This window comes from Ambystoma mexicanum, chromosome 13, assembly GCF_040938575.1.
Source record: "Ambystoma mexicanum isolate Mex_15411 chromosome 13, UKY_AmexF1_1, whole genome shotgun sequence".
Taxonomy (NCBI): Eukaryota; Metazoa; Chordata; class Amphibia; order Caudata; family Ambystomatidae; genus Ambystoma; species Ambystoma mexicanum.
In genome coordinates this window covers 133,914,854-133,936,961 of record NC_090938.1, presented here as the reverse complement: position 1 = coordinate 133,936,961, position 22,108 = coordinate 133,914,854, and the positions used below count along the sequence as shown (strand labels likewise).

Below are 22,108 nucleotides of genomic sequence, written 5' to 3'. Positions count from 1 at the left end.
GTTTTGTGGGCTGCCTGCAGGGGCCGTGGAGGGTGTACAGGGTACACCTGTGAGGGCCCACCCAGCCTATTCGCGTGTGATAATTCCCGCGTACCCCTGTGATACACGTTCCCTGGCCTATCGCGTGTTTTACTTCACGCGTCCCCCTGTAATACACGTTCCCTGGCCAATCGCGTGTTGAACTTCCCGCTACCCCTGTAATACACGCACCCTGGCTGTTCGCGTGTGATAATTCCCGCGTACCCCTGTCATACACGTTCCCTGGCCTATCGCGTGTTCTACTTCACGCGTACCCCTGTAATACACGTACCCTGGCCAATCGCGTGTTGGACTTCCCGCTACCCCTGTAATACACGCACCCTGGCTGTTCGCGTGTGGTGATTCCCGCGTACCCCTGTAATTCACGTTCCCTGCCTAGTCGCGTGTAGTACTTCCCGCGTACTCATGATTTGAAGATTGCCCGCTTTGCTTTCCTTGTTTGCCTGCCCTGTGAAGTGGTCCAGGGTTAGCGCAGCCCTTAGCGATGATTTAGCGATTTTGATGGCTTTTCCTTGCGCGAGGGCGTTCTTGGGGGCGTTACTGGCGCTGCTGCAGGCTCGCTGCGATTCTCTGCGCCACGGCTGGTTTGGGAGCTTGAAATCCATGAATACGCTGTGCGCGGAAATCTGTTTTAGCGCACGTGCCTGGCGCAGACTATCGCAGGCGCACGCTGTGCGCCAGCCGCGTGCGCTACTTGTGCGCTGGATTCTATGAATTAGCCTGTCAGTTTGCCCAAAGGAAACAGTTTAAGATCATAGGCAGGGAAATAGGAGGCACATTATGGGCTTCCGGAAGTCACAAGAGAGGGTGGGGGTTGGGATTATATACAGGAAATCACTAGCCCTTCAAGTGGAACAAATACACTGGGGGGAAGACTGAGGGTTCCTACCTTAAAAGGGAGAATAAGATCATGCACAGTTACACTGTGTTCGGTATACGCCCCTCATCGAAATCAAACACACTTCAGCGAACGCCTCCTGCACTTCATGGACGGTTGGAAAGATGGCACATTGGTATGTGGCTGTGATTTTAACATTATATCACACCCAAGTCTAGGTTGGGATTCCATGAGGCAGGACGCACAACCACTGAATAGCTCCCCAGGGGAACAATTTCTCAGTCAACTACAAGCAAGTCATTTAATAGCCTTCACCTTTTACCCCCCCCCACATCTCACTTATTCTTGGATCGATTACCTATTAGTGGAATCTGAAAATGAGGGTTCAATTTTAAATGCATCTATTGAGATTGTGTTCTGGACAGACCATGATCTATGCTTACTGGAACTCAGAGCTCCCCACTGTACAGAGCATAGATGGGTCTGTAACGATACCCTCTACAAGGACCCACTCTTTAAAGTAACCCTCACAGAAGTGATCAAAGATTACTTTACCATAAATGAGACAGGTGAATTGCCACTGAACACGATCTGGGAGGCAGCGAAGGCCACATTCCGGGCGATCCTGATAGCAGAGGGAGCCTATAGAGAGAGGACTAGATTACAAAGAGAAAAAGAGCTAAAATCTGAGATAACGCGTAAGGAACTAGACCTCAGAGTGACCCTGTAGATGGGGTGGAAATCTTGGCGCAGAGTGAAGTGCTCCAAAAGGAATTTAGAGACATTTGGCAGAGCAAGGCATGGACGCAATTGCGGTATCTAAAACAGAAAGACGATAAAGCTCATACCATGTTAGCTAACCACCTACGTAAACAAAGGGCAGATAGGGCAGTTCCTAAAATAATAATGAATCGGGCAAGACTTAACAAACCCCCGTAAAATCGCAGACCGCTTCCAGAGATTCTATTCCTCTCTATACACAGCCGAAGGAGATGGCACAGAAATCGGAATTTGACAGTGCTTGTAGAAATTCCCGCGTATACCAATACCCCAAGCACACCTGGACGGCTGAAGAAGTCCAAACAGCCATTTCTAAAATGAAAGCAGGTTCGGCACCCGGTCAAGACGGGTACACACCAGCCTTCTATAAAGCGAACTGTAACTCCTTAACCCCCTTCTTAGTCAAACTCTTTCATTCGATTCTAGACACAGGTCAAGCCCCACCATCATTCACTGAATCAAGAATTGTTGTAATCCCCAAAGGAGGCAAAGATGACGCAGAATGTACATCATACCACCCAATTTCGCTTCTAAATGTAGACTCGAAATTGTGTGCTAGCCTTCTCCCCAACCGCTTGGCTCTAATCCTACCACAGCAAGTCCCCACCAACCAAGTTGGCTATGTGAGAGGTAGACAAGGCGCGGACAATGTCCGCAAAACCCTTGATCTCAGAGCCCCCATCAACGAAAGAAACGATTGCCCCATCTTAATGTCCATCGACGTGGAGAAGGCCTTCAACAGGGTTGAGTGGCCTTTCCTGCGCGCAGTTATGTGGTGGGTGGGACTGAGCGAAACATGTATCTTGGGCGCTCAGGCATTTTTCTGCAATGCCTCTGCCAAAGTCCTGATCAACAGAGAGGCCTCTGGGCTTTTTGGCCTAACTCGACGCACAAGACAGGCGTACCTCTTGGTGTGGTGGAGCCCTTCGTGCAGGCAATTAAGACGAATCTCCAAATTCACAGAATGGAAAGAGGGGGGAGGGAATATAAACTGCCACTATTTGCAGATGATATTCTTGCCTAATCACCCAGCCATTGGAGTCAATACCCGCTCTTTTTGAGTCCATGAAAGAATATGGTACATTGTCTGGATTCCAGGCAAACCTAAACAAAACAATAGCGCTGCCGCTCCAACTGAACACGACTTTCCGAACCCAGCTTGTAGTAGAATGGGGATTTCAGGTGCAGACAGAAGGGATAAGATATTTGGGTAAAGAGATCAAAATGAATCTGGCCAACCTATTTGACGCAAAATACAAACCCCTCTGGAGCACCATCAAAGCACACTTGCAGCAATGGTCCAAATTAGGGCTTTCCTGAGCGGCTAGATATACATCAATTAAGATTAACATACTCCCCAGATTTTTGTTTCTCTTTCAATCTCTCCCAGTGGCTTTCTCAGACACATTTCAGAGGTCAAGCTCTTGGCATACTTGTGGGCAGATCTGAAACCCCGGATCTCATATGCGACATTGATTTTAACAAAAGAGAAACGGGGTATGGGGTATCTAGATTTCTTTGAATACTTCAGAGCCTACCAACTCCGCGTTCTGGCTGATCACCTGTTAGAAAACCCAAAGAATCAATGGGTGGTCTTAGAGAATTAGCTATTTGCACCTGTCACCTTGGGGGAATGGCTGTGGGCCCCGTACCGGACAATGCCACGTAGAACTCGAGAGCACCCAATCCTGGCAGTATTGTGGCCCTTATGGCACCCCTCCCAAGCTATGAAAGGAGTAACATCCTGGCCATCGCCCCTCAGTTGCATCTGGGATGCCCCCATTCGAGACCACTTAATCAATATGAATAATTTTCAGCACCAATACGATGAGGGATTGGTACGAACAGGGCAGATGTGGAGAGTGGGTACTTATATCTCAAAAGAAGACTTAGAAGACGCACAACATGGCACTACAATAGCACCACTATTCTACCTACAATTGAGGAGTGTATTGCGAGACCCGCGCTGAGGAGACTCCTTACAAAGACCCCTAACAGCATTTGAATACACCCCAAGCAAGCTCCGGGCCAAGAGGGAGCTGATTGCCCGGCTCTATAGAGCATTAGCTCTTCTTCAGGCTCTTCAGGCTTCTTCAGGCTCAACGCTAACCCTCTTGCACCCCCCATCACATCATCCCTGACTACCTATCTGCCACCCAGTCCTGGTGCACCTCCAATGATCTCTGCCTCAATCCCTGTAAAACTGAGATCCTTCCCATTGGGACCCCTGCTCCCTCATTCTTCCCTTCGCTCTGGCCTTCCTGCTTGGGCACTCCCCCTGCGCCTTCAACTGAAGTCAGAAACCTTGGAGTCATCTTCGACTCCTCTCTTTTCTTCCTCCTTCACACTCAGGACACTGCCAAGAAGTCCAACTATCAGCTCTTCCTTCTCAAAGGAATTCTAACTTTTCTCACTTTCCCTCAGAGGCTTAATGGGACTCACCCTGGTTCCCTCTAGACTTGCCTACAGTAACAGTGTTCTCCTGAATCATTCTTCTTCCACTCTGCAACCCCCGCAGCTTATCCAGAATAGTGCAGCAAGACTTATCCTTGACCTTAAGCCCAGAGACCGCATCTCTCCTGCACTAAAAAGTCTTCACTGGCTCTCGGTTGCTGCGCGGATTAAATTCAAATCCCTTTGCATCATCCACAAGGTACAAGGCTGTCTGGGCCCGGGGACCACACTATCTTCAGCTTTAGCTTACTAAATATTCTCCCTCTAGACCACTTTGCTCCTCTGGCACCAACTGTTTGTGTGTAAAGCTTTTTGCTAAACAGAGGGCAGGCTGTCGCTCACTCTCCTCTATGGGTTACCTCCCCTGGAACAGCCTCCCCCTGCGCCTTGAGCAGGATCTTCTCAAACTCCAGAAGCTCCTTAAGACTTTCCTCTTTTCTTCATCCTTCCCTCCCACTCTTCTCTTCCAATTCCACAGTTGCTGAATCAGTGTCCTAGGCCCTTAATAATCTTCTGGGCCTTGACCTCCCACATCAATTCTTCCCAGCTCCTTTCTCTCCACAGCACTTGCATCTGCACTCCCTCTGCTCTGGAGACTCGCACTTACACCTCCCTCGGCCCAAGCCGTGTGCACTCACCATTCCTAGTACTTCGTCCATAGCTCTCCCACACGCTCGGACACCCCAGCACTTACCCCTCTTACCTCTTTGTTTCTGCACTTGCACATTCTGCATACTCACAAGGCACAGTATGTTCGTCCCCCTTCCTCTTTCACTCTTCTCTTAAATATTGTGTTGTAATGTTGTAATGTATTTCCCACTCTCCCTCCCTCCGTGCCCTGTGGGTGCTTTGAAACCATATATTCTTATTGTATAAGTGCCTAACAAGCAAACAATAAAATAAAATAAAATGAAGAATAACAAAGTTACTCACCGTAGTGACTACCTTACTCCTAGTCCATAGTCCCCTTTCCCACATACTTTTGGGACATTCCATCCTGTGGGACGAGACCGGAGCACTTTTGTAAAAAAGCATCAAATTGAAAAATGTGTCCTTCTCTTTTTACGTGGGGTACCTCACACAGCCGTAACCCCGCCCTCCTTAGCTCCACCCTGCACATCGCCCTTCAGTCCTTTTCTATCGCCAGGTCTGAGACCATTTAAGCAATAATAGAGGATACTTAATAGTGGGGATGGCGGGCGTAGGGAGGAAAGGGGACTATGGATTAGGAGTAAAGTAGTCACTACGGTGAGTAACTTTGTTATACTCCTACATCCCGTCCCCTTTCCTCCAAACTTTTTGGGAGATTACCAAGCACTCCTCAAAGGAAATACGGGTGGATGGAACCTCCTTACTGAAAAAGGTTTTTAAGACAGCCTGGCCGAATTGAGCATCTGCTCTGGTGGCCAAGTCTAAGCAGTAATGCTTACCAAAAGCTAGTGGGAAAGCCCATGAAGCTATTTTGGCCACAGTTCAATGCGCTTACAGAGCGACCAATAGGTAGGAGGCAATGAGGGGAAAGCATAAGCTTTCATGTTGACCAACAAGCTGCAAAGAGGACCACCTCTGGGGTGCCCCATTGCTGGAAAAGGTTGGAGATGACATTGCTGTTCATCTCACACTTGTAACCGATGCCGACTGGTGACTGAATTAATCTGCGGTCACATTGAGGTGACCCGGGATGTGTGGAGCCTGGAGCCAAACAATATACTGGATGGCCCAGCCCAAATTTGTATGACAAGATCCACAAGGAGAGGAGAGTCTGTGTTGCCCTTCTTGTTGATGGAAAACCACGAATCCCACGGTATATTCTGATGCAGAAGGTTGATGAGGGGGGATTTGGTTATCCAGACTTACATAAATACTGTAAGGCGTTTTTGCTTTAAAAAGGCTCTTATTATTATAGAGATTTATTTTCTTTATTTGCATTTGTATAGCGTGCATCGGCCCTAGAGCATTGTGGCGCTTTTGAAGGATACTTGCTTAGACAAAGAGCATAGCTTATAGGGTTACAAGAGCATACAGCAGTTTAGACCTACATTTCAGTTACGGATTGGGCAATTAACATGGATGAACCCACGGGTCAGGTAAGGTATGTCTGAAGTGTCTAAGGTGGCTGGCCTATTGGAATAGTTGAGTTTTCAGAAACTTGCGGAATGCTGAGCGTGAGGGTTCATTCCAGAGTGTTGGTGGTAGTGCATTCCAGTTTTTTGGTGCTAAGACTGCAAAGTTGGCTCTTTTAAGGGTTGGGATGGCGAACAGGTTGCAGTGTTGGGTGCGTGTAGGTCTTCTGATGATTTTAATGGACCTCTTTGGTTGCGCATGGAAAAAGATATCTGCAGTCCGTATCATTTGAATAGTCTTTATACTATGGGGAATTTGTCGACCAACAGATTACAGCTAAAATCAATAGTGGCTACTAGACACATTTTTTGGAGGTGGTTTGAAGAGAATAAAGTTTTATGGATTTAGTGAGGATGCTTCTCTGTGGTAATGAGGTGCTGAAACTCAACAATAGATGCCTTAACTGGCGAAGTTGGATGAAGAGGGGTATTCTCACTATAGGGGACTTACTTCATGGAGACCATTTGCTGTCATTTGAGGAGATGCAGAGAAAATGTGGTATACATTCTAGAGAAAGAAACAGATACGCAGATCTAGTCTCTTTGATTAATCTTCAGAAGGGCATGCTCAATGGTTCCATGGGGACTAAACCGGAATTGTTTCAGCTACTTTTGGGACAAGAGTATACTGCTCGTACATATATGAACTCTATGCAATTGGAAATTAGACATGTGGAAGCTTGGGAAAAATTGAGGGAGGTATGGTCAGTGGATATGAATATGGACCTTACGGATAGAGATTGGAGAGATATACTAAGAGTAGGTGCCAGTCTAGGTCCAGACTTAAATCTACGTTTGATCAGACAGAAGATAATTGGTAGAGTGTACTGGACGCCGGTTAAGATGTATAAAGTGAACTTACAGACAGATGATTCTTGCTGGGGATGTGGGACGGACAGGGGTACATTGGTACACCTTTTTTGGAGTTGTCCGAGAGTTTGTAGCTTTTGGAATTAAGTGATTGATAGAGTTGAATTGACGCTAAAAGTAATTTTGCAGAGATCAGCCGTTAATATAATCCTTCTTCTACATAGGGGTAGATTTACAGATTATATAAAATATAACAGCTGGATTGATAAAGCTTTGTTAGTTGCGATGCGGCTGATTCTCCGAGTTTGGAAAACCAGGAAGAAGCCTTCAGTGGAGGATTGGTTAATGGAGTTGCAGACCTTGTCTACTTATGATAAAATGTCATTCGAAGCGAGAGAGAAGGAGGAGGAATACGTTTCAATGTGGGGACCATTCAATGACATGGCTAAATATCTAAGGTATGCATGATATTGAGGAGTGGGAATTGTTTTTTTTATTTTTTTATTTTCTCTCTCTTCTTTCTTCTTCCTCTCTCTTCTCTTCCCTCTTTCTCTTTTCTTTCTACTTTTTCTTATCTTTCTTCTATTAGCACCATGGTCCATGCCGGAATCCGCCATGGTGAATGGTGGAATTACCGCCCCATTCCAAGGTTGGCGGGGCAGTAATTCCCCATTCACCATGGCCCCTTCCCCATTCCCATTTTTGGCCCATAGGGCTCAATGGGAATGGGGAAGGCGCTTATTACAGCACCGTAAATTACGGTGCCGTAATTAGCTCCTAGGTCCCTTTGCGGGCTGGTTTTGTAATGCCTGCTAAAAGCAGGCGTTAAAGTGCAACCCGCGAAGGGACCTCGTAATCAAGCGTTAAGGGTTTAACGGCGCCGACACCTTTTACAGGGCTGTTAACCCCTTAACGCCTGGGTTGTAATGAGGCCCATTGTGTACTTATTGGAATATAGTTAACTGATGTGTTTATGCTTGTGCTAAAATCTAAAAAAAACCCTTGTATCATATCGATGTGATTTGTATTTGTTGACATGCTAATAAATAAATGTTTTTTAAAAAAATAAAAATTACAAAAAAAACCTCGCTTTTAAGGGAGGTATTCAAAAAGACTGCCGTGGCCCACGGAGGTTGGGCCGCCATTATCACACACCAGGGGCAAACTGCATCACAGGAGCAAGTGAAGCAATAGTCTCCCCAGGGGAGTGAGGGGCCTTGTGTGCCATCCTAGCCTTGAAACAAGTAACCTCGGCAGAGCCAGTACTGGCAGATCTAGGGTGTTTACTTGACACATCATGGGCTTCCCCAGAATTAGTCTCTAGTGGAGGATCCTCGACAGAGCCTGTACTGGAAAGTCTGTAGTACGTGACTGCCTTACTTCGCCCCCTCAACAGAACTGGTATCACCACAGCTGGGCGCGCGCATGGAAAGGCTTAGGGATATACATGACAAGGAACAAAGGAGAGTCAAAAGCTACCCCTGTTTCAGAGATGCATTTAAAGGTAGGTGAGGATGCAGCAAAAGCTAGGTGTAACAAATATTAGCTAAAGAAGGTCACAATATCAGGATAATGAATCCAAAACAAGAGCTTTAATTAATATTGGACACACATCTAAAAGATGTAGGCCTATAACACAACATATGACCTTAAAAACATAAACAAAAAATATATGTATATATCACACACTTCGCTCCACATTATTATTTGTGAGGGTTAGTAGCAAGATTATTTGTGCTTTGGAGACTCGCACTTACACCTCCCTCGGTCCAAGCCGTGTGCACTCAACATTCCTAGTACTTCGTCCATGGCTCTCCCACAGGCTCGGACACTCCAGCACTTACCCCTCATATCTCTTCCTTTCTGCACTTGCACGTTCTAAATACTCACAAGGAATGGTATGTTCTCAATTCTGTTGGTGACCGATTTAGCCCCAAGCAGGGGACCTCAGGATTAACCCTGGTTTTATAGCCACCTCGAGAGGGGCCTCGAGCTAAGACTCGGTACAGTTAGTTCAAGATGGAGAAGCCTCAGGGCGAACCGTGGTATCCAAAGCCACAGAAGAACTGGGTTCAGCCTTAGCCCCAAATGGGGAACCTTAGAAGAAGATCCAGTATTCGGAGACAGCTACAGGGCCCCTCAGAGGAGCTTCCGTTGCGTCTCGCTGAGCCGAGACCAAAAAGAGTACCCAAATCTGAAGTGTTCTGCTTCCCCGGAGAATTGCAAAAATGTCATATGCGGGTTCCAGAGAAACACAGATATTCTATATGTGGGCTCCAAGTCAGAATGTGCATTTACCCATCCTGGAAGACCACCACACTGAGCCAATCGCCCTTCCACAGAGAGGACTTTATTTGGCAGGGCGTGAAAAACTTTAATTTCTCTCTGAAAAATCGAAGATAATGCAGAGGCCAGCTTGGCTGAGCACTGTGAAGAGACTGCAGTACTAACCCATCCCTTGCTCCATGAGGGGAAAAGGTTCCACCGCTCTGAGGTATATAAGTTTCTGTACCTCTGTTCTGAGGGAGGGCATCCCGATCTGTCGTAAGAGAGGCTTGAAGGGTGGGGTAGGAGGAAAGGGCAAGCGAAAACCTGCCTAAACGATGGACAAACCCCACCAGTCTTCGGTGATGGTTTGCCACGCCTCCAGATGAGACGCGATTCATCCTCCCACCGTAGTGTAGTGTCACCATCAAAAAATATAATTTGGTGATTTGTCGGCAGGGAGATTATCTGTCCCCTTAGAGGAGGCTGATGGCCGAGATAAAAACCAACCACCTTACCGCTGCCGCTTAAGGTGGGGCTACCAATAGGAGTTTCAGATCGGCGTGCACAGTGACCTTGAAACCCCATGATACCAGAGAAGGACGGAGTCTGGGACCGTGACCTCTGTGTACAAGGGGCCTTAGCTGAAGCTGTCGCCAGGACTGACAAACGGGACTTTGTTGTCCACATAGCGTGGAAAAACTGCTCAGCCCCAAAAGGAACGCTCCCAGCACCAGTCGTCATGGAAGTTGGTGTGAGGGAGGTATCAAAAATGGCTGCCGTGGACCAAGGAGGTTGTGCCGCCATTTTGTCAACACCTGAAGAGGACTGCGTCATAGGGGAAAATGTGGCAACTATCCCCTCAGGGGAGTCAGAGGACTTAAGAAACACTTAGGGCCTCATTACGATTTTGGCGGTAGCCATGCCGCTATTAGCGGCATGGCTGCCGTCAAAATCAGGTCCGGGTCCGGGTTCCCAGAATGGGGAATTACCGGGTCATTCTGAGTTCGGATGGCCCAGTAATTCCTCCCTCCAGGAACCCGGGCCCGGACCTTCCGCATTCCCATTTCAGCCACCATAGGGCTGAATGGGAATGGGGGAGGGGGCAAACAACGGGCCGATTATGAGCGGCCTGTTTGCTCCCTCTTCCCCTCGCGGGACCCGGTAAGCACGCCTGGTTTGACCAGGCGTTACTTACCGGGTCCTGCAAGGGGAGCTTGTAATGAGGCGGAACGGGTTTAACGAGGCCGCCTCCTTTAGCGGGTCCCGTTAATCCGTTCTGCCTCACTTATAATGAGGCCTTTAGCCTTGAAACGAAGATCCTCGGCCGAGCCGGTGCTGGCAGATCTAGGATGTTTAGTGGGCACCCTAGGAACTGGCCCAGAATTAGCCTCGAGTGGAGGAACCTCAGCAGACCGGTACTGGAAGGCCTGTTGCTGATCACCTTCTTTGCCCCCTCGACAGAATCGGTACCACCACAACCCCGAGCGTGGGATGGTTGAGGAATGCACCCTACCGACAGGACCCTTAGAGGATCCCTCGACTCCGTTGGTGCTGTATTTAGAGGAACCTTGGGTTTTAACCGGGACATATAGCTCCCATAAAAGGAGCCTTGAGCCGTGGCTCGGTGTGACAAGTACCAGAAACGGAGACCTCCGGGCGTATACCAGTATCAGTGTGGAAAGCTTCAGAAATGGAGACCTCAGGCGGAACCCCGGTATCCAGAGCCAAAGACGAACTGAGCTGAACCTTAGCACCCAAATGGTGAACCTCTGAACCATGTCTGGTTTTGGCAGGTCCTCTGAAGGACCCTCAGAGAACACTCTGGTGCGCCCATTAGGCCCTTTAGGCACCACAGGAGATTCCCTGGTAACAGAGCTACACAAGCCCCTCCCGGACATGGAATGCTCTCACCCTGCGAGGCTGCTCATCACCGTCCTCATCCGCTTGTGGCTCATCCCAACGAGGCGGGAACAGAAGACTGGTCCTGCACACCTACCGCCTCAGGTTTTAAAAGAAACCCTGAATTGGAGCAGCTGGGGTGGAACAGGAGTGAAAAAACACTTGAAATACGTCTTCATAGGGTACGAGTGCATGAGCATCTGAAACCTCCCAAAAACTCATCCTCAGCCGTGGTGGTTTCCAGGAGGGTCCACAACTGGCCGGGTCCAAGGAGATCAGTGGAGCAAAAAGCAGGAGGGAGCGAGACAGTATGAGGCAGCGGAGCACGCCGGTCCAAGAAGGGCAGAATGGATTACTATTGCCAAAAGAAATGCTCCCAGCACCAGACATTGCGAACGTATGTGTAAGGGAGGTATTCAAAATGGCTGCCATAGGCCATGCAGGTTGGGCCGCCATTTCGTCGACAAGCGTCACATGCGTAGCTGAGGCAATTTCCTCTGCAGGAGAGTCAGGGGACTTAAGTAACACTTTAGCCTTACAAGGATCCTCGGCAGAGCCGGTACTGGGTGGTCTCAGATGTTTAGTTGACATCTTCGAACCAGTCTCAAAATTAGCCTCCAACGGAGGAACCTCCGACAAACCGGTACCAGAGGAACAGCAGTCCGTGAGCCCCCTCTTTGTCCCCTCGACAGAACCGGTACCACCACCACCCTGAGCGTGGGATGGTTGAGGACAATACCTCACCAACAAGACCCTCCGAGAAGGCCTCTTAGATCTGTTGATACAGAGTTTAGCCTCCACAAGAGGAACCTCAGGTTTCAATCTGCTATGTAAAGCTCCCTTAAAAGGGGCCTCGAGTCGGTACTCAGTACAGACTTTAGCCTCCACAAGAGGAACCTCAGGTTTCAACCTGGTTACAGCGGGGGAAAGCTCCAGAAACGGAGACTTCAGGGTGAACCCTGGCATCCTGGCACCCAGCCGAACTGAGCTTAACTTTAGCACCATGATGGTGGACCTCAGAACAATGTCCGGTACTGGCAGTTCCGACAGAACCCTCAGAGGAATCTCCGGCACGCCTGTTAGGCCCTTTGGGCACCTAAAGGGAAACCTTGGTTACAGAGCTACAAGAAAGGCCCATAAAGTACTCTCTCATGGGGTCGGAGTGCGTAAGTCTCTGAAACTTCTCAAGAAAGGCATCCTCTGACGAAGAGGCTGCCAGGAAGCAAGACCGAATGAGGTAGTGGCATCCGAGCGCCCAGTCATAGGAAAGGCGGCACGGATGGAAAAGGTTGTCCACTGAAAAGAAGATTCCCAGCACCCGCTGTCTATAGCGTGGGTGTGAGGGAAGAATCCAAAATGGCCGCCATAGACGACGCGGGAAGGCCCGCTATTTTGTGAACATCTGAGGAGAACTGGGTCACATGTGTAGATGAGGCAGTAGACTCCACAGACTGATCAGGGGACTTGACTGAAATTTTAGCCTTGACACAAGGATCCTCGGCAAAGCCGGTACTATGGGGCCTTGGATGTTTACTGGACATCCTGTCCTTTCAATTAGCCTCCAAAGGAGGAACCTCGGCAATGCCGGTAAAGGAGGAGTTACGGTCGACAACCTCTCCCTGTTCCCCCTCAACAGAACCGGTGACTCAGCGAGTTCGGGAAAGTTGAGGAATCCACCTCACAGACAAGGTCTTAACAGGCCTCTCAGTTCTGTTGGTACACACCTTAGCCTCGTTAAGAGGAACCTCAGAACAAAGTCTGGTCTTAATAGCTCCCCCGAGAGGGGCCTCGAACCGTGGTTTGGTACAGAAAGCCTCAACGGAGGCCTCAAGGCGCACCCCGGTGTCTGTGTGGGAAGCTCCTGACAAGGAGACCTCGGAGCGAACTCTGGTACCCAACGCCTCAGCACGAGTATGCTGACTATTAGCACCTGATCTGTGAACCTCGGATCGTGATCCGATATAGGCAGGCCCCTCGCGGAAACCCACGGAGAAAACCACTGGTACGCCTATTAGGCCTGCGCGGCATCTCAGGGGAAAACCTGGTAGCGGAGCTTTTGAAGCCCCTCCCGGGCCTGGAGGACCCAGGGAAGGAGTCCCCTGGCCAGGGTGCCCTGAAAAGTGAGAAACTTACCAGGCATCTCTTCTTTCTGTCGGTGAACAGCCAGAAATTCAATGGAGGAAACTCCTCCCACTGACGAAGACGATGGTGAAGTGCCCGGAACGAAAGGGAGTCGCAGTAGAAACACGAGTCCCAACGGTAATCCGGTCCCAGACACTCCAAGCAGAGAGAATGGGGATCGGCCCTAGCGAAGTGACGTTCGCAAGAGGAACAAGTAGCAAATCCTAAACGATCCGGTATAGATGGAGGACTACGCAACCGAAGAACTGGAACTGGAGAGGACAACGGGAAGGAAAAAAGGTCTTCCCGGTGATGCAAGTGCATCCAGCCCCGAACGCGCAGAGGAAAGGACTGAAGGGCAATACACGGGGCGGAGCTAAGGAGAGTGGGGTTACGGCCGTGTGCGGTACCCCACGTAAAAAGAGAAGGACACATTTTTCAAATTGATGCTTTTTTATAAAATTGCTCCAGTCATGTCCCACAGGACGGAATGTCCAAAAAGTATGAAGGAAAGGGGACGGGACATAGGAGTAATTAGGAAAAATATCCTGTCATGATTCCAGTGCTCTTAGTTTTTCTATGTTCTCTCACTCTCCCTGCCCCAATATATTAAGAATTGCTCACACCTCCTTCCAGCCCAAACATTCCCAACTAGTAGTGAGTAAGGGAGAGGAGTGCGGCAGGCAATAAGTGATTTTCTTTTTTCTCCAGCATTGGATCTTTTATAGATTCACATGCTTGAATGATTCCCTGTTGTCATACTGGAATCCGTGGTATGTTAAATATCACATATGAAGTAATGTACATTGCTAATAAAGCATTAAATACTACTTTTTTTTGTAGCCTATCCACCTCATTTTAGTTCTTTTGCTCATAGCCATTGTGGTGGCAGGGTTATAGCTTCACCCCAGGCAGCCATGTTGTCATGCGGCAGTGTACCCTCCCGAACCTCCTCCGAACCTTGATCCACTGAAGAACTGTCTCTAGTCTCAGTCTGTTTCTTCTTTCGCATTCTTCGGGATTCTGAGACCTTCTTTTCTTTGGGCTTTTTCTCCTTCTTATCGTGTAAGTAGGGTCGAGCTCCCTTGGAGGCCACCTTGACTAGAATAGGCTCGAAGTCATCGGGAACCCCGAGGAGCCAGCCCCAAGTACCAGGGAAAAAGCCAGTGGGCACAAAAAAACCCTGTGAGGTGTTGCAGAACTTGTTCCAAAGAGATGGCAGGATATGAAACAGTCCGATCAGATGAGTTCGTAGGATTCTACTGGAGCCACTCCCGCAGTACAAGTAAGGAATAGACTCCTTTGGAATAGGATAGCTCCTTGAATATTCCTTGCCGGATGGCGGGAGTACAAGTGTAGTAGCTCCTTGAAGAGTTCTTGCTGGGTGGCATAGTACCAATGTAGTATACAAGGAGAATCCAAAATCACCCATAAGCCGAAGGGCTCAACTCGGCCCAGAGTCTCCAAGCGGCCACAGGAACCCAATGGATCCGATAGAGTGAAACACAGGATCCTTACAACAGGCTAGGGTTAGAATGGAGACTAAGCCAGAGGAGAAACAAGGATAAGAGGAAGAATAGGACGGAGCAAGAGGGCCGGACCAAGAGCGAGAGAGATCCTGTAGCGGCCAGAGTACAAAGACAGAACTGACAGAACGAGATACAGGATGTGCGAGGTACGCAGAGCGAAGGAAATCAGAGAATGATTAGAGAATGACAGAAAGAAACCCACGTGAATAAGTCTGGGTAAGATATAGCGAAGAGGAGCAATAGGTTAAGTAAGAAGGAAGGAGAGAGAGAACTTAAAGCAGTGCAAGTGCTGTGAACACAAAGGACCCAACGGAACACAGGGACCGAAATACAGAAAAAGAAAACAGAAAGCAGCGCAAACGCTGTGAGCACAGATAACCCGCGAAAAAATGGAGACCGAAAGTAAGTGAAAGCAAGGAAGGGACAGAGAATGGAGGTAAGAGAGCTGAGTACGTGCAAAAGCAAACAACATAAAGCTAAAAAATTACAAGGTGGGACGATGCAGAATCTGGAAGCACTGCAGAAGGAAAAACTGTGTAGAGACAGAACAGCGATGAACCAAAGGAAGTGACGGATACAACGCACCGTTCCTAGGGAACGGTGCGTTGATAAACAGAAGGCGTCCATGTTGGTGAGGACTTGACCGAGTCCTCTGGCAGAGATAGTAAGATAGAGCTAGAATCTCCACCTTTGCCACAGTTTCTAGGGGTGCAGCCTGACACATTCAGATTTTTCACCAAAGTGACTAGGGAATGCTCAGACCTCTCTAAGCTTTTTTCTATTAACAACTTCAGAATTGTAATCTCTTTTCCATAATCTTCATGTTTTAGAAGATCAAAACGTACCCTACAAGCTATTGTGCTTTTTAGCTGTGGAGGACCAGGGCTAAGAAATTGTCTACTGTCCCATCTTGACCTGGCTCTGCTTGGGCATGGCTGAGGTAAGCAGGGAAGATACTTTAAAGATTTAAAAAATCCTTCTTCAAAGGTTGCACAGGGTGTGGCAAGAAAAACATTTTTCTGAGGGACCCTCATCATGAATACATTTACTGCCAACACCCTCATGACACAGGCTTATGAAATATGTCAGACTTTCACTCAGAAAACCCTTAAGGTCTGGCACAGGAGACTTCTCCTTTATTTAGAAGAAAATAGGTGCCACTCTTCAGATGAGAAGTCTACCAGAACAGCCCCAGCCTCATTGTGCATAATCCCTGAGAAGCAGGCTCCAGTAAAAAGGAATGCTTCCTCAGTGGAAACAGGAATGGCACCACCCCTAAGACCAGAGTTGAGACAGAACAAGGGGGCCCATCTGGTGATGAGAAGCACCCTAAATCCACGGTAAGCCACTCTTCCACGACGGAAGCAAGTCAGCTGACAAGCAAAACCTCAATTAAGATGGACAAGACATCGCTAACAAGCTTGTCCACAAGGGGAACGTCGGCTGTGCAAAGGTTTCCCATGAGCAAGCTGTCCACGGCTACCAAATCGCCGGCACAGGCATCGTTGACTGAAACTTTGTTGATTGCTGCTCTATCAGCAAAGCACCGTGACCGGACGTCGTCGATGACCAGCCCGTCCACGAACACTAGTAGAGCATCAACGGGAAAACCCTCTTCAACCAGAAAATCGTTGAAAACGTGTATGACACTGTCCACAGAAAAGACCTAATTTATGACTAAGCACTCCCCTATGTCTCACTCGTCAATGGTGCAACACAGCACGTCGATGGACCAGTGTCCCTTCCACAGCGAGAGACAAGCAATGGGCCCCAGCAACCCCACATTCATCTGGTTCCAACATAATCAAACTCTTTCCAATATACGAGATGACAGATCTGCTGGACATTTTACGTCAAGAAGAATTTTCAGACATACAAAAACACATCGCAATGACAGTACAGACAGAGGATAGCTCCCCCTTGGCAACCACACTCAGAAACCCTTGCCACTGGCTCTTTCCCTCTATCCCTCAAGCACTCCCATCTGCACCCTCTCTTAAAAAATCCATCTGCTGACCCCTCCTGCCCGGTTAACTATCGCCCTATATCCACTACCCCCTTTCTGGGTAAACTCTTGGAGAAGCTTGTCCTCCCCAACTGACCCTCCATACTGATCTTGTTGGTTACCTTCATGACCATCAATCTGGATTCCGGGCATCCAGAGGCACTTCCTGAACACCCGTGAAACTATGCTCGCAAATCTCGACTCCAAGGGCCTCATCACGAGTTGGTCGGTATCCCGACGATAATAGTGTTAGCGCCCACCTGTCCGCCGGATCACGGTTGGGCGCTAACGGTAAATCTGCATTCCCCATTGGGTCCATTGGATTCAATGGGGCATTTTCAGCGCTAATACTACACGCTAATACAGGGTGCTAAATGGGATTTTCACCTCCAGAAAAAAGCTGGAGGTAAAACAGCCCATTTAGCGCCCAACTCGTGATAGGGCCAGCCAGCAGTAATACTGTTATGTAGAATGGGGGGGCTAGTCTCTCTCCTCGGCTGGTGCCTCCCTTTGAAACAGCCTCCCTGGCCCTCTTAGACTTGATCCAGACCTACTTAAGTTCAGGACACTGCTCAAAACTCTGCTGTTCTCTACTTCTTTCCCTCTTTTCCTTCCCTGTTAATCACCCCATTGCCACAGTGACCGGTGGCCTGATCCTCATGAATCTCACAGGATTCAATGCCCTTCTTCCCAGTCGATACCAGCGCCCCCCTTACCCCCACACTGTGCTGCCCTTGCTGGCCCCTGCCTGGCGGTTCTTAATCCCGCTGTTGGAATTTGCCTGCCCTACCACTTGCCTGATGTTCTCCTCCTGGCTCCCCTTAGCAAATCCACCTGGGCCCTCCACTGGCACTTGCCCATGTCAGGAACCACCAAAGGTGTAGGCTTTGGGGGAGTCTTTGATTTAGCATCTTTGCCAGTTTTAACATGCTCAGAAGGCTGAGTTGAAGCCACAGTAATTTTTGACGCCGATGTTTTTGGTGTCGACGTCGACAAAGGCGCGGATGGCAATGGCGCCGTCGCATCGAGGATTCAACGGTCGTTTTCAGAGATTTCTTCTTCGAGGTATGTGGTGTCTTCCATGGCGTTGATGACCTCGAGCGCCTGTCACGACTTGTATGACTTTCTTTCATCAGAGATCTTGAAGGTTCTGGATGGGTCTGTCTTCGATCACCCGGGTTCGAGGGCGTGCGAGTGTCTTCGATCACCCGGGTTCGAGGGCGTGCGAGTGTCAGAACGGGACCGCTCTTGTCCGGGCTTCCGAAGAAGGCGTGGATGGAGGCTTGCCCATCTTGAAAATTTCTAGAATTTTTATACAAATGCCTCCCACTCTGCGGATGAAGAATGTTTTGTGGAGCACTTACATTTTCTGGGGGATTCGTCCGACGATGATGAAGAGGATGGCGACCGATGGTGCCATCTCTTCCATCGTTTCATCGAGGACGATGAGTGGCGTGAGCCACTACGGGATCTTGACCTCTTTTTGTCCTTTTCGCATTAAGGAGAACAATCTCCAGACTCGACGGTCGAGGAACGATCATTTTTAGTTTTACGGCCTACCTGCAATTTTTCTCTTCCTTTCTCGCAGGGCTTTACTTGTCATTGCCTGACATTTCGAGCAGGAATCCGTGTTTTGGGCCTCCCCCAAACACCATAGGGACAAGCGATGCGGATCAGTGATGGACATTTTCGAATTGCATTCTCTGCACTTTTTGATTTATTTTGATTTTTGAAGAACTGTGTAGTAAGTGAATACTAACAAGGCACGCCGAGTCTCTGAAGCAAACACGTTTGCGGAAAAATGAAACTGAGGCCAACTACTCGGAACTGCTACTTATACACCCAATGACCTAACCCTCGATGGAGGCCTTTGAGGGACACCGACTCGACGCCATTGACGCACCGCACCCTCTGCCGAGAATTTTTTTTCTAGAAGCCGCCAAAGCTGGACGAGATATGAAAGATGAGGAATACGTCGGAGGACACAATCCATTTGAGAGTTTAGCAGCAAGATAGGGGAAGCTTGAGCCACCGGCTTTGCATCTCTTTACTTTGGGCACTATTAGTCAATCTGTGTGGGGGGCCCTGGTGGGTCTTGAGGAGTGAGCTTTGGTAATTCTTTAGGATAGGTATGGGCGGGCTATATTAGAGAGGCACTTATGGGCAATGAATAAAGTTTTGAAGGTGATACTCTCCTCGTTGGGGAGCCACTGTGCTTCTCTTCTTCATCTTTAGATGTGTTCTCTTTTAGGGATATTAAGGGCTGCTCTAAGGGCATTCATTTGGATCATTTGCAGTTTGTGGATGTTTCCAATGGTGGTGCCTGTGAATAGGACATTGCAGTAGTCGATCCTGGAACCAATGATGGCACGGGCAATGGTTAGGCAGTTGTTTTTGGAAAGGAAGGGTCTGGCTGCGTTCAGGACCTTGGTGGCATAGGCTGCTGAGGAAGCAATGAAGCTTATTTGTCTGCACATGGTGAAGGAGGCATGAAGGTAAACCGCTAGGGTCTTTACTGTGGTTGAGATGGGAATTGAGCAATTGTCAATCTGGAAGGAAGTGTATTGCTTGATGAGTGTTTACGGCACTTGGTGGGCCGACTATTAAAACATCTGTTTTGTCGGTGTTGAGACAAAGGTGATTAGCCGTCATCCAGGCCTGTATTGTGGAGTAGATATTGTTGAGGGTGTCAGAATCATCTGCGTTGTTGACTGAGAGTGGGATCAGGATTTGGGTGTCGTCGGCATAGTTGGTGTAGGCTATGCCGAGTGAGTCTAGAACACACACCCCTTGCCTACAAGAGCAAAGAAGTGCAGCCCTACCCATTGCTAAAAAGAAAAGGAGAGAAACAGATATATCAGCCTTCCTCACTCTCCAAAGGAGTATATACTATTCAGACGAACATGCTGAAAACAGAAAAGGGCCAAATTAAACTTCAAAATGAAAACATCTTCCAGGAACAGACAGGCAGTGAGAACTGCAATCAGCAAGCAGGCAGAGAGAGGCAGGGCACACTAGGGAAAAACATGCCTCTGCGTCACTTAGCACAATCCCCATATTGCCACATGAAGGAGGTGACCCCTGCCAATTACAGTGGAGCCCTCTTCTACAGTCACAGCAGCAATATATTGCTTTGGGAAACAGTCCAGGAAATGGGTCAGGACACTACAAAAGCAGCTCTAAACAAAGGCAGATGGATTTTCGAGCATGCTGGAGTGTGACCCAACAATGCAGTGCAGAGATAACAGGGTACTGGAAAAGCTGAGTTCAGTAGGGGCGTGGAAAGATTAAGGAGGAGGTTGGAAGGCAATTGTGGGAGAAGTTGGGTAAGCTTAAGCATGAGGTTGGTGGAGAGCTAGTGGGGAATGCTAACGGAAAATTGTTGAAGGAAGTTGTTAAAGTTAAGGAGGGGGCGGTGGCTTGTTGACAGAGCTTAAAATAAATGTGTTGAAGGTGGTTTTTAAAGCTCAGAGGGTTTGTCAACTCTTGGAGAAGAAGGAAGATATAGTTTGGAGAGAAATGGAGTGCAAACCAGCAAATCAGCTCAAAGCGAAGAGGCAACTATAGAAGCAGAGTGCAGTGGACGTGTGGTGAGAGACTACAGGGGAAGAAGGAGGTTAGTGAGAAGAGCAGTATACCCTTAAGTGTGCAGGGCACTATATTCCTGAGGGAGATTAAGTTGCTGGAGGAGTTTAAAATGGAATTGTTGGAGGATGTTGTTAAAGTTAAGAAAGAGGGAGGGGATTTTGTGGGAGTTTGGTACATTTAAGAGGGAGCCGACAGTGCTGTTGAAGAAGGTTGGAAATACTTAGAGGGTGGTGGGAAGGTAGTTGGAGGAGGCTGATAGGAAGGTGGTGAGGCTAAAGATGAAGAGAAGCCAAAGGAGGAAGTGGAGTTGAGACTGGATGGGTTAAGAGCACCAGAGGAGGCAGTACAGCACCAGAAGCTGGAAGGAGAGGAAGATAAAGAAGGGAGGGGAGTTGAGAAGACGATGATTAGAGAGTTTAGGGAGGAAGTGATTAAGCAAAGCAGAGGGTGAAAGGAATGTGAAGAAGGATGTGGAGAAGTTTGAGGAGGAGGAGGAGGAGGAGGTTGACTGATGGACAGTAGTGAGAGCTAGAGAAAAGAGTTGAAGGGCAGAGACGTTGGTCTGACTAGGGTGGGTTAGAGGCGAGACCCTGATCATAAATGCTTGTGCGGGTAAAATCATTCTTTTGCTAATAGAGCTTCTACTGTCCTAAGCTGCAAGAGCATTGTAGGTCTGCTGCAGTCTGTTTTTTAACGGGGAGTCATCAGTGCTTTCAATAGGGACATTAAGCCATTTTCACCAGTGTATGGGATGATTTATATTCATATGGAAAAGACCAAAAAGTTTACAACTCAGTTCCTTCCTCTCTTTCACTCTTCTTTCATTCAGAATTCCACTCATATGCCCACCTTAGCATCTCTGTCTGCAAACTTCTGGAACATATTGGCGTAGATTATCCGGTCCCGTTCATTGTGTTCCTTGGCCTTCTTCTGGCACACTACGATCTGAGATTTAGCTGCCTTGTTGTGTGGGTTTACCTCCAGCACCCTCTCGAAATCCAGCCTTGCCAGCTCAAACTCATTCATTAGCAACCTTGCCTCACCTCTACGGTAGAGGCCCTTCTCGTTGGCATGGTCCAAACCAAGAGCCTGCAGAATAAAAGTAACAAAATGTGTACATATACTCACCATTGTAAAGTAATGTATCCCAAAGTGACCTTACATAATAAAACGTATAACATTTTGGCTACATTTTGGTGCGTTATTGCAGGTATAGTTCTAAGTCCTTCAACATCTTGACTTGTATGCACGGGATGTGCAGGCAGAGAGTACTACAGTAGATGCAACACAATGCAAGTGAAAAGAATGCAGAAAATGCACATGCAAGGCATTGGTCCTTACTTAGCATTCTTTTTTTAGACGTTTTTACTTTAGCCTGTCTTCCTGCTACTTTTGATGAAAGTGTATAATGGCCAAAGTGGGTTTGAGGCATTGGAGCTAGAGAGGTTGTCCCTGGAGGTTATGCAAGTCTAAAATTGTGTCACTGCTAATTAAGTATGAATTCCACTTATGCTATTAATTGTGCTTTAGTAAATCTGCAGCCCTTAAACCACCACACTGAAAAAATAAACATGGTAATGGTGAACAATATAGATATTTTATATTTAACTGAAACATGGTTCACTGACGCTTTCGGTCAGATCCAGCTAAACTC

General features: G+C 48.1%; 1 protein-coding gene across 2 annotated transcripts in view; it reads right to left on the bottom strand.

Moving 5' to 3' along the window:
• The window catches only part of FKBP5 (FKBP prolyl isomerase 5), a 569,315-nt gene that overhangs the window by 87,448 nt on the left and 459,759 nt on the right, over nucleotides 1-22,108 (bottom strand). For both annotated transcript variants that reach the window (XM_069633443.1, XM_069633444.1), the window contains one exon: nucleotides 21,304-21,543. In XM_069633443.1, the coding sequence (XP_069489544.1) occupies nucleotides 21,304-21,543 (240 nt within the window). The remainder of the gene's footprint in view (nucleotides 1-21,303; nucleotides 21,544-22,108) is intronic.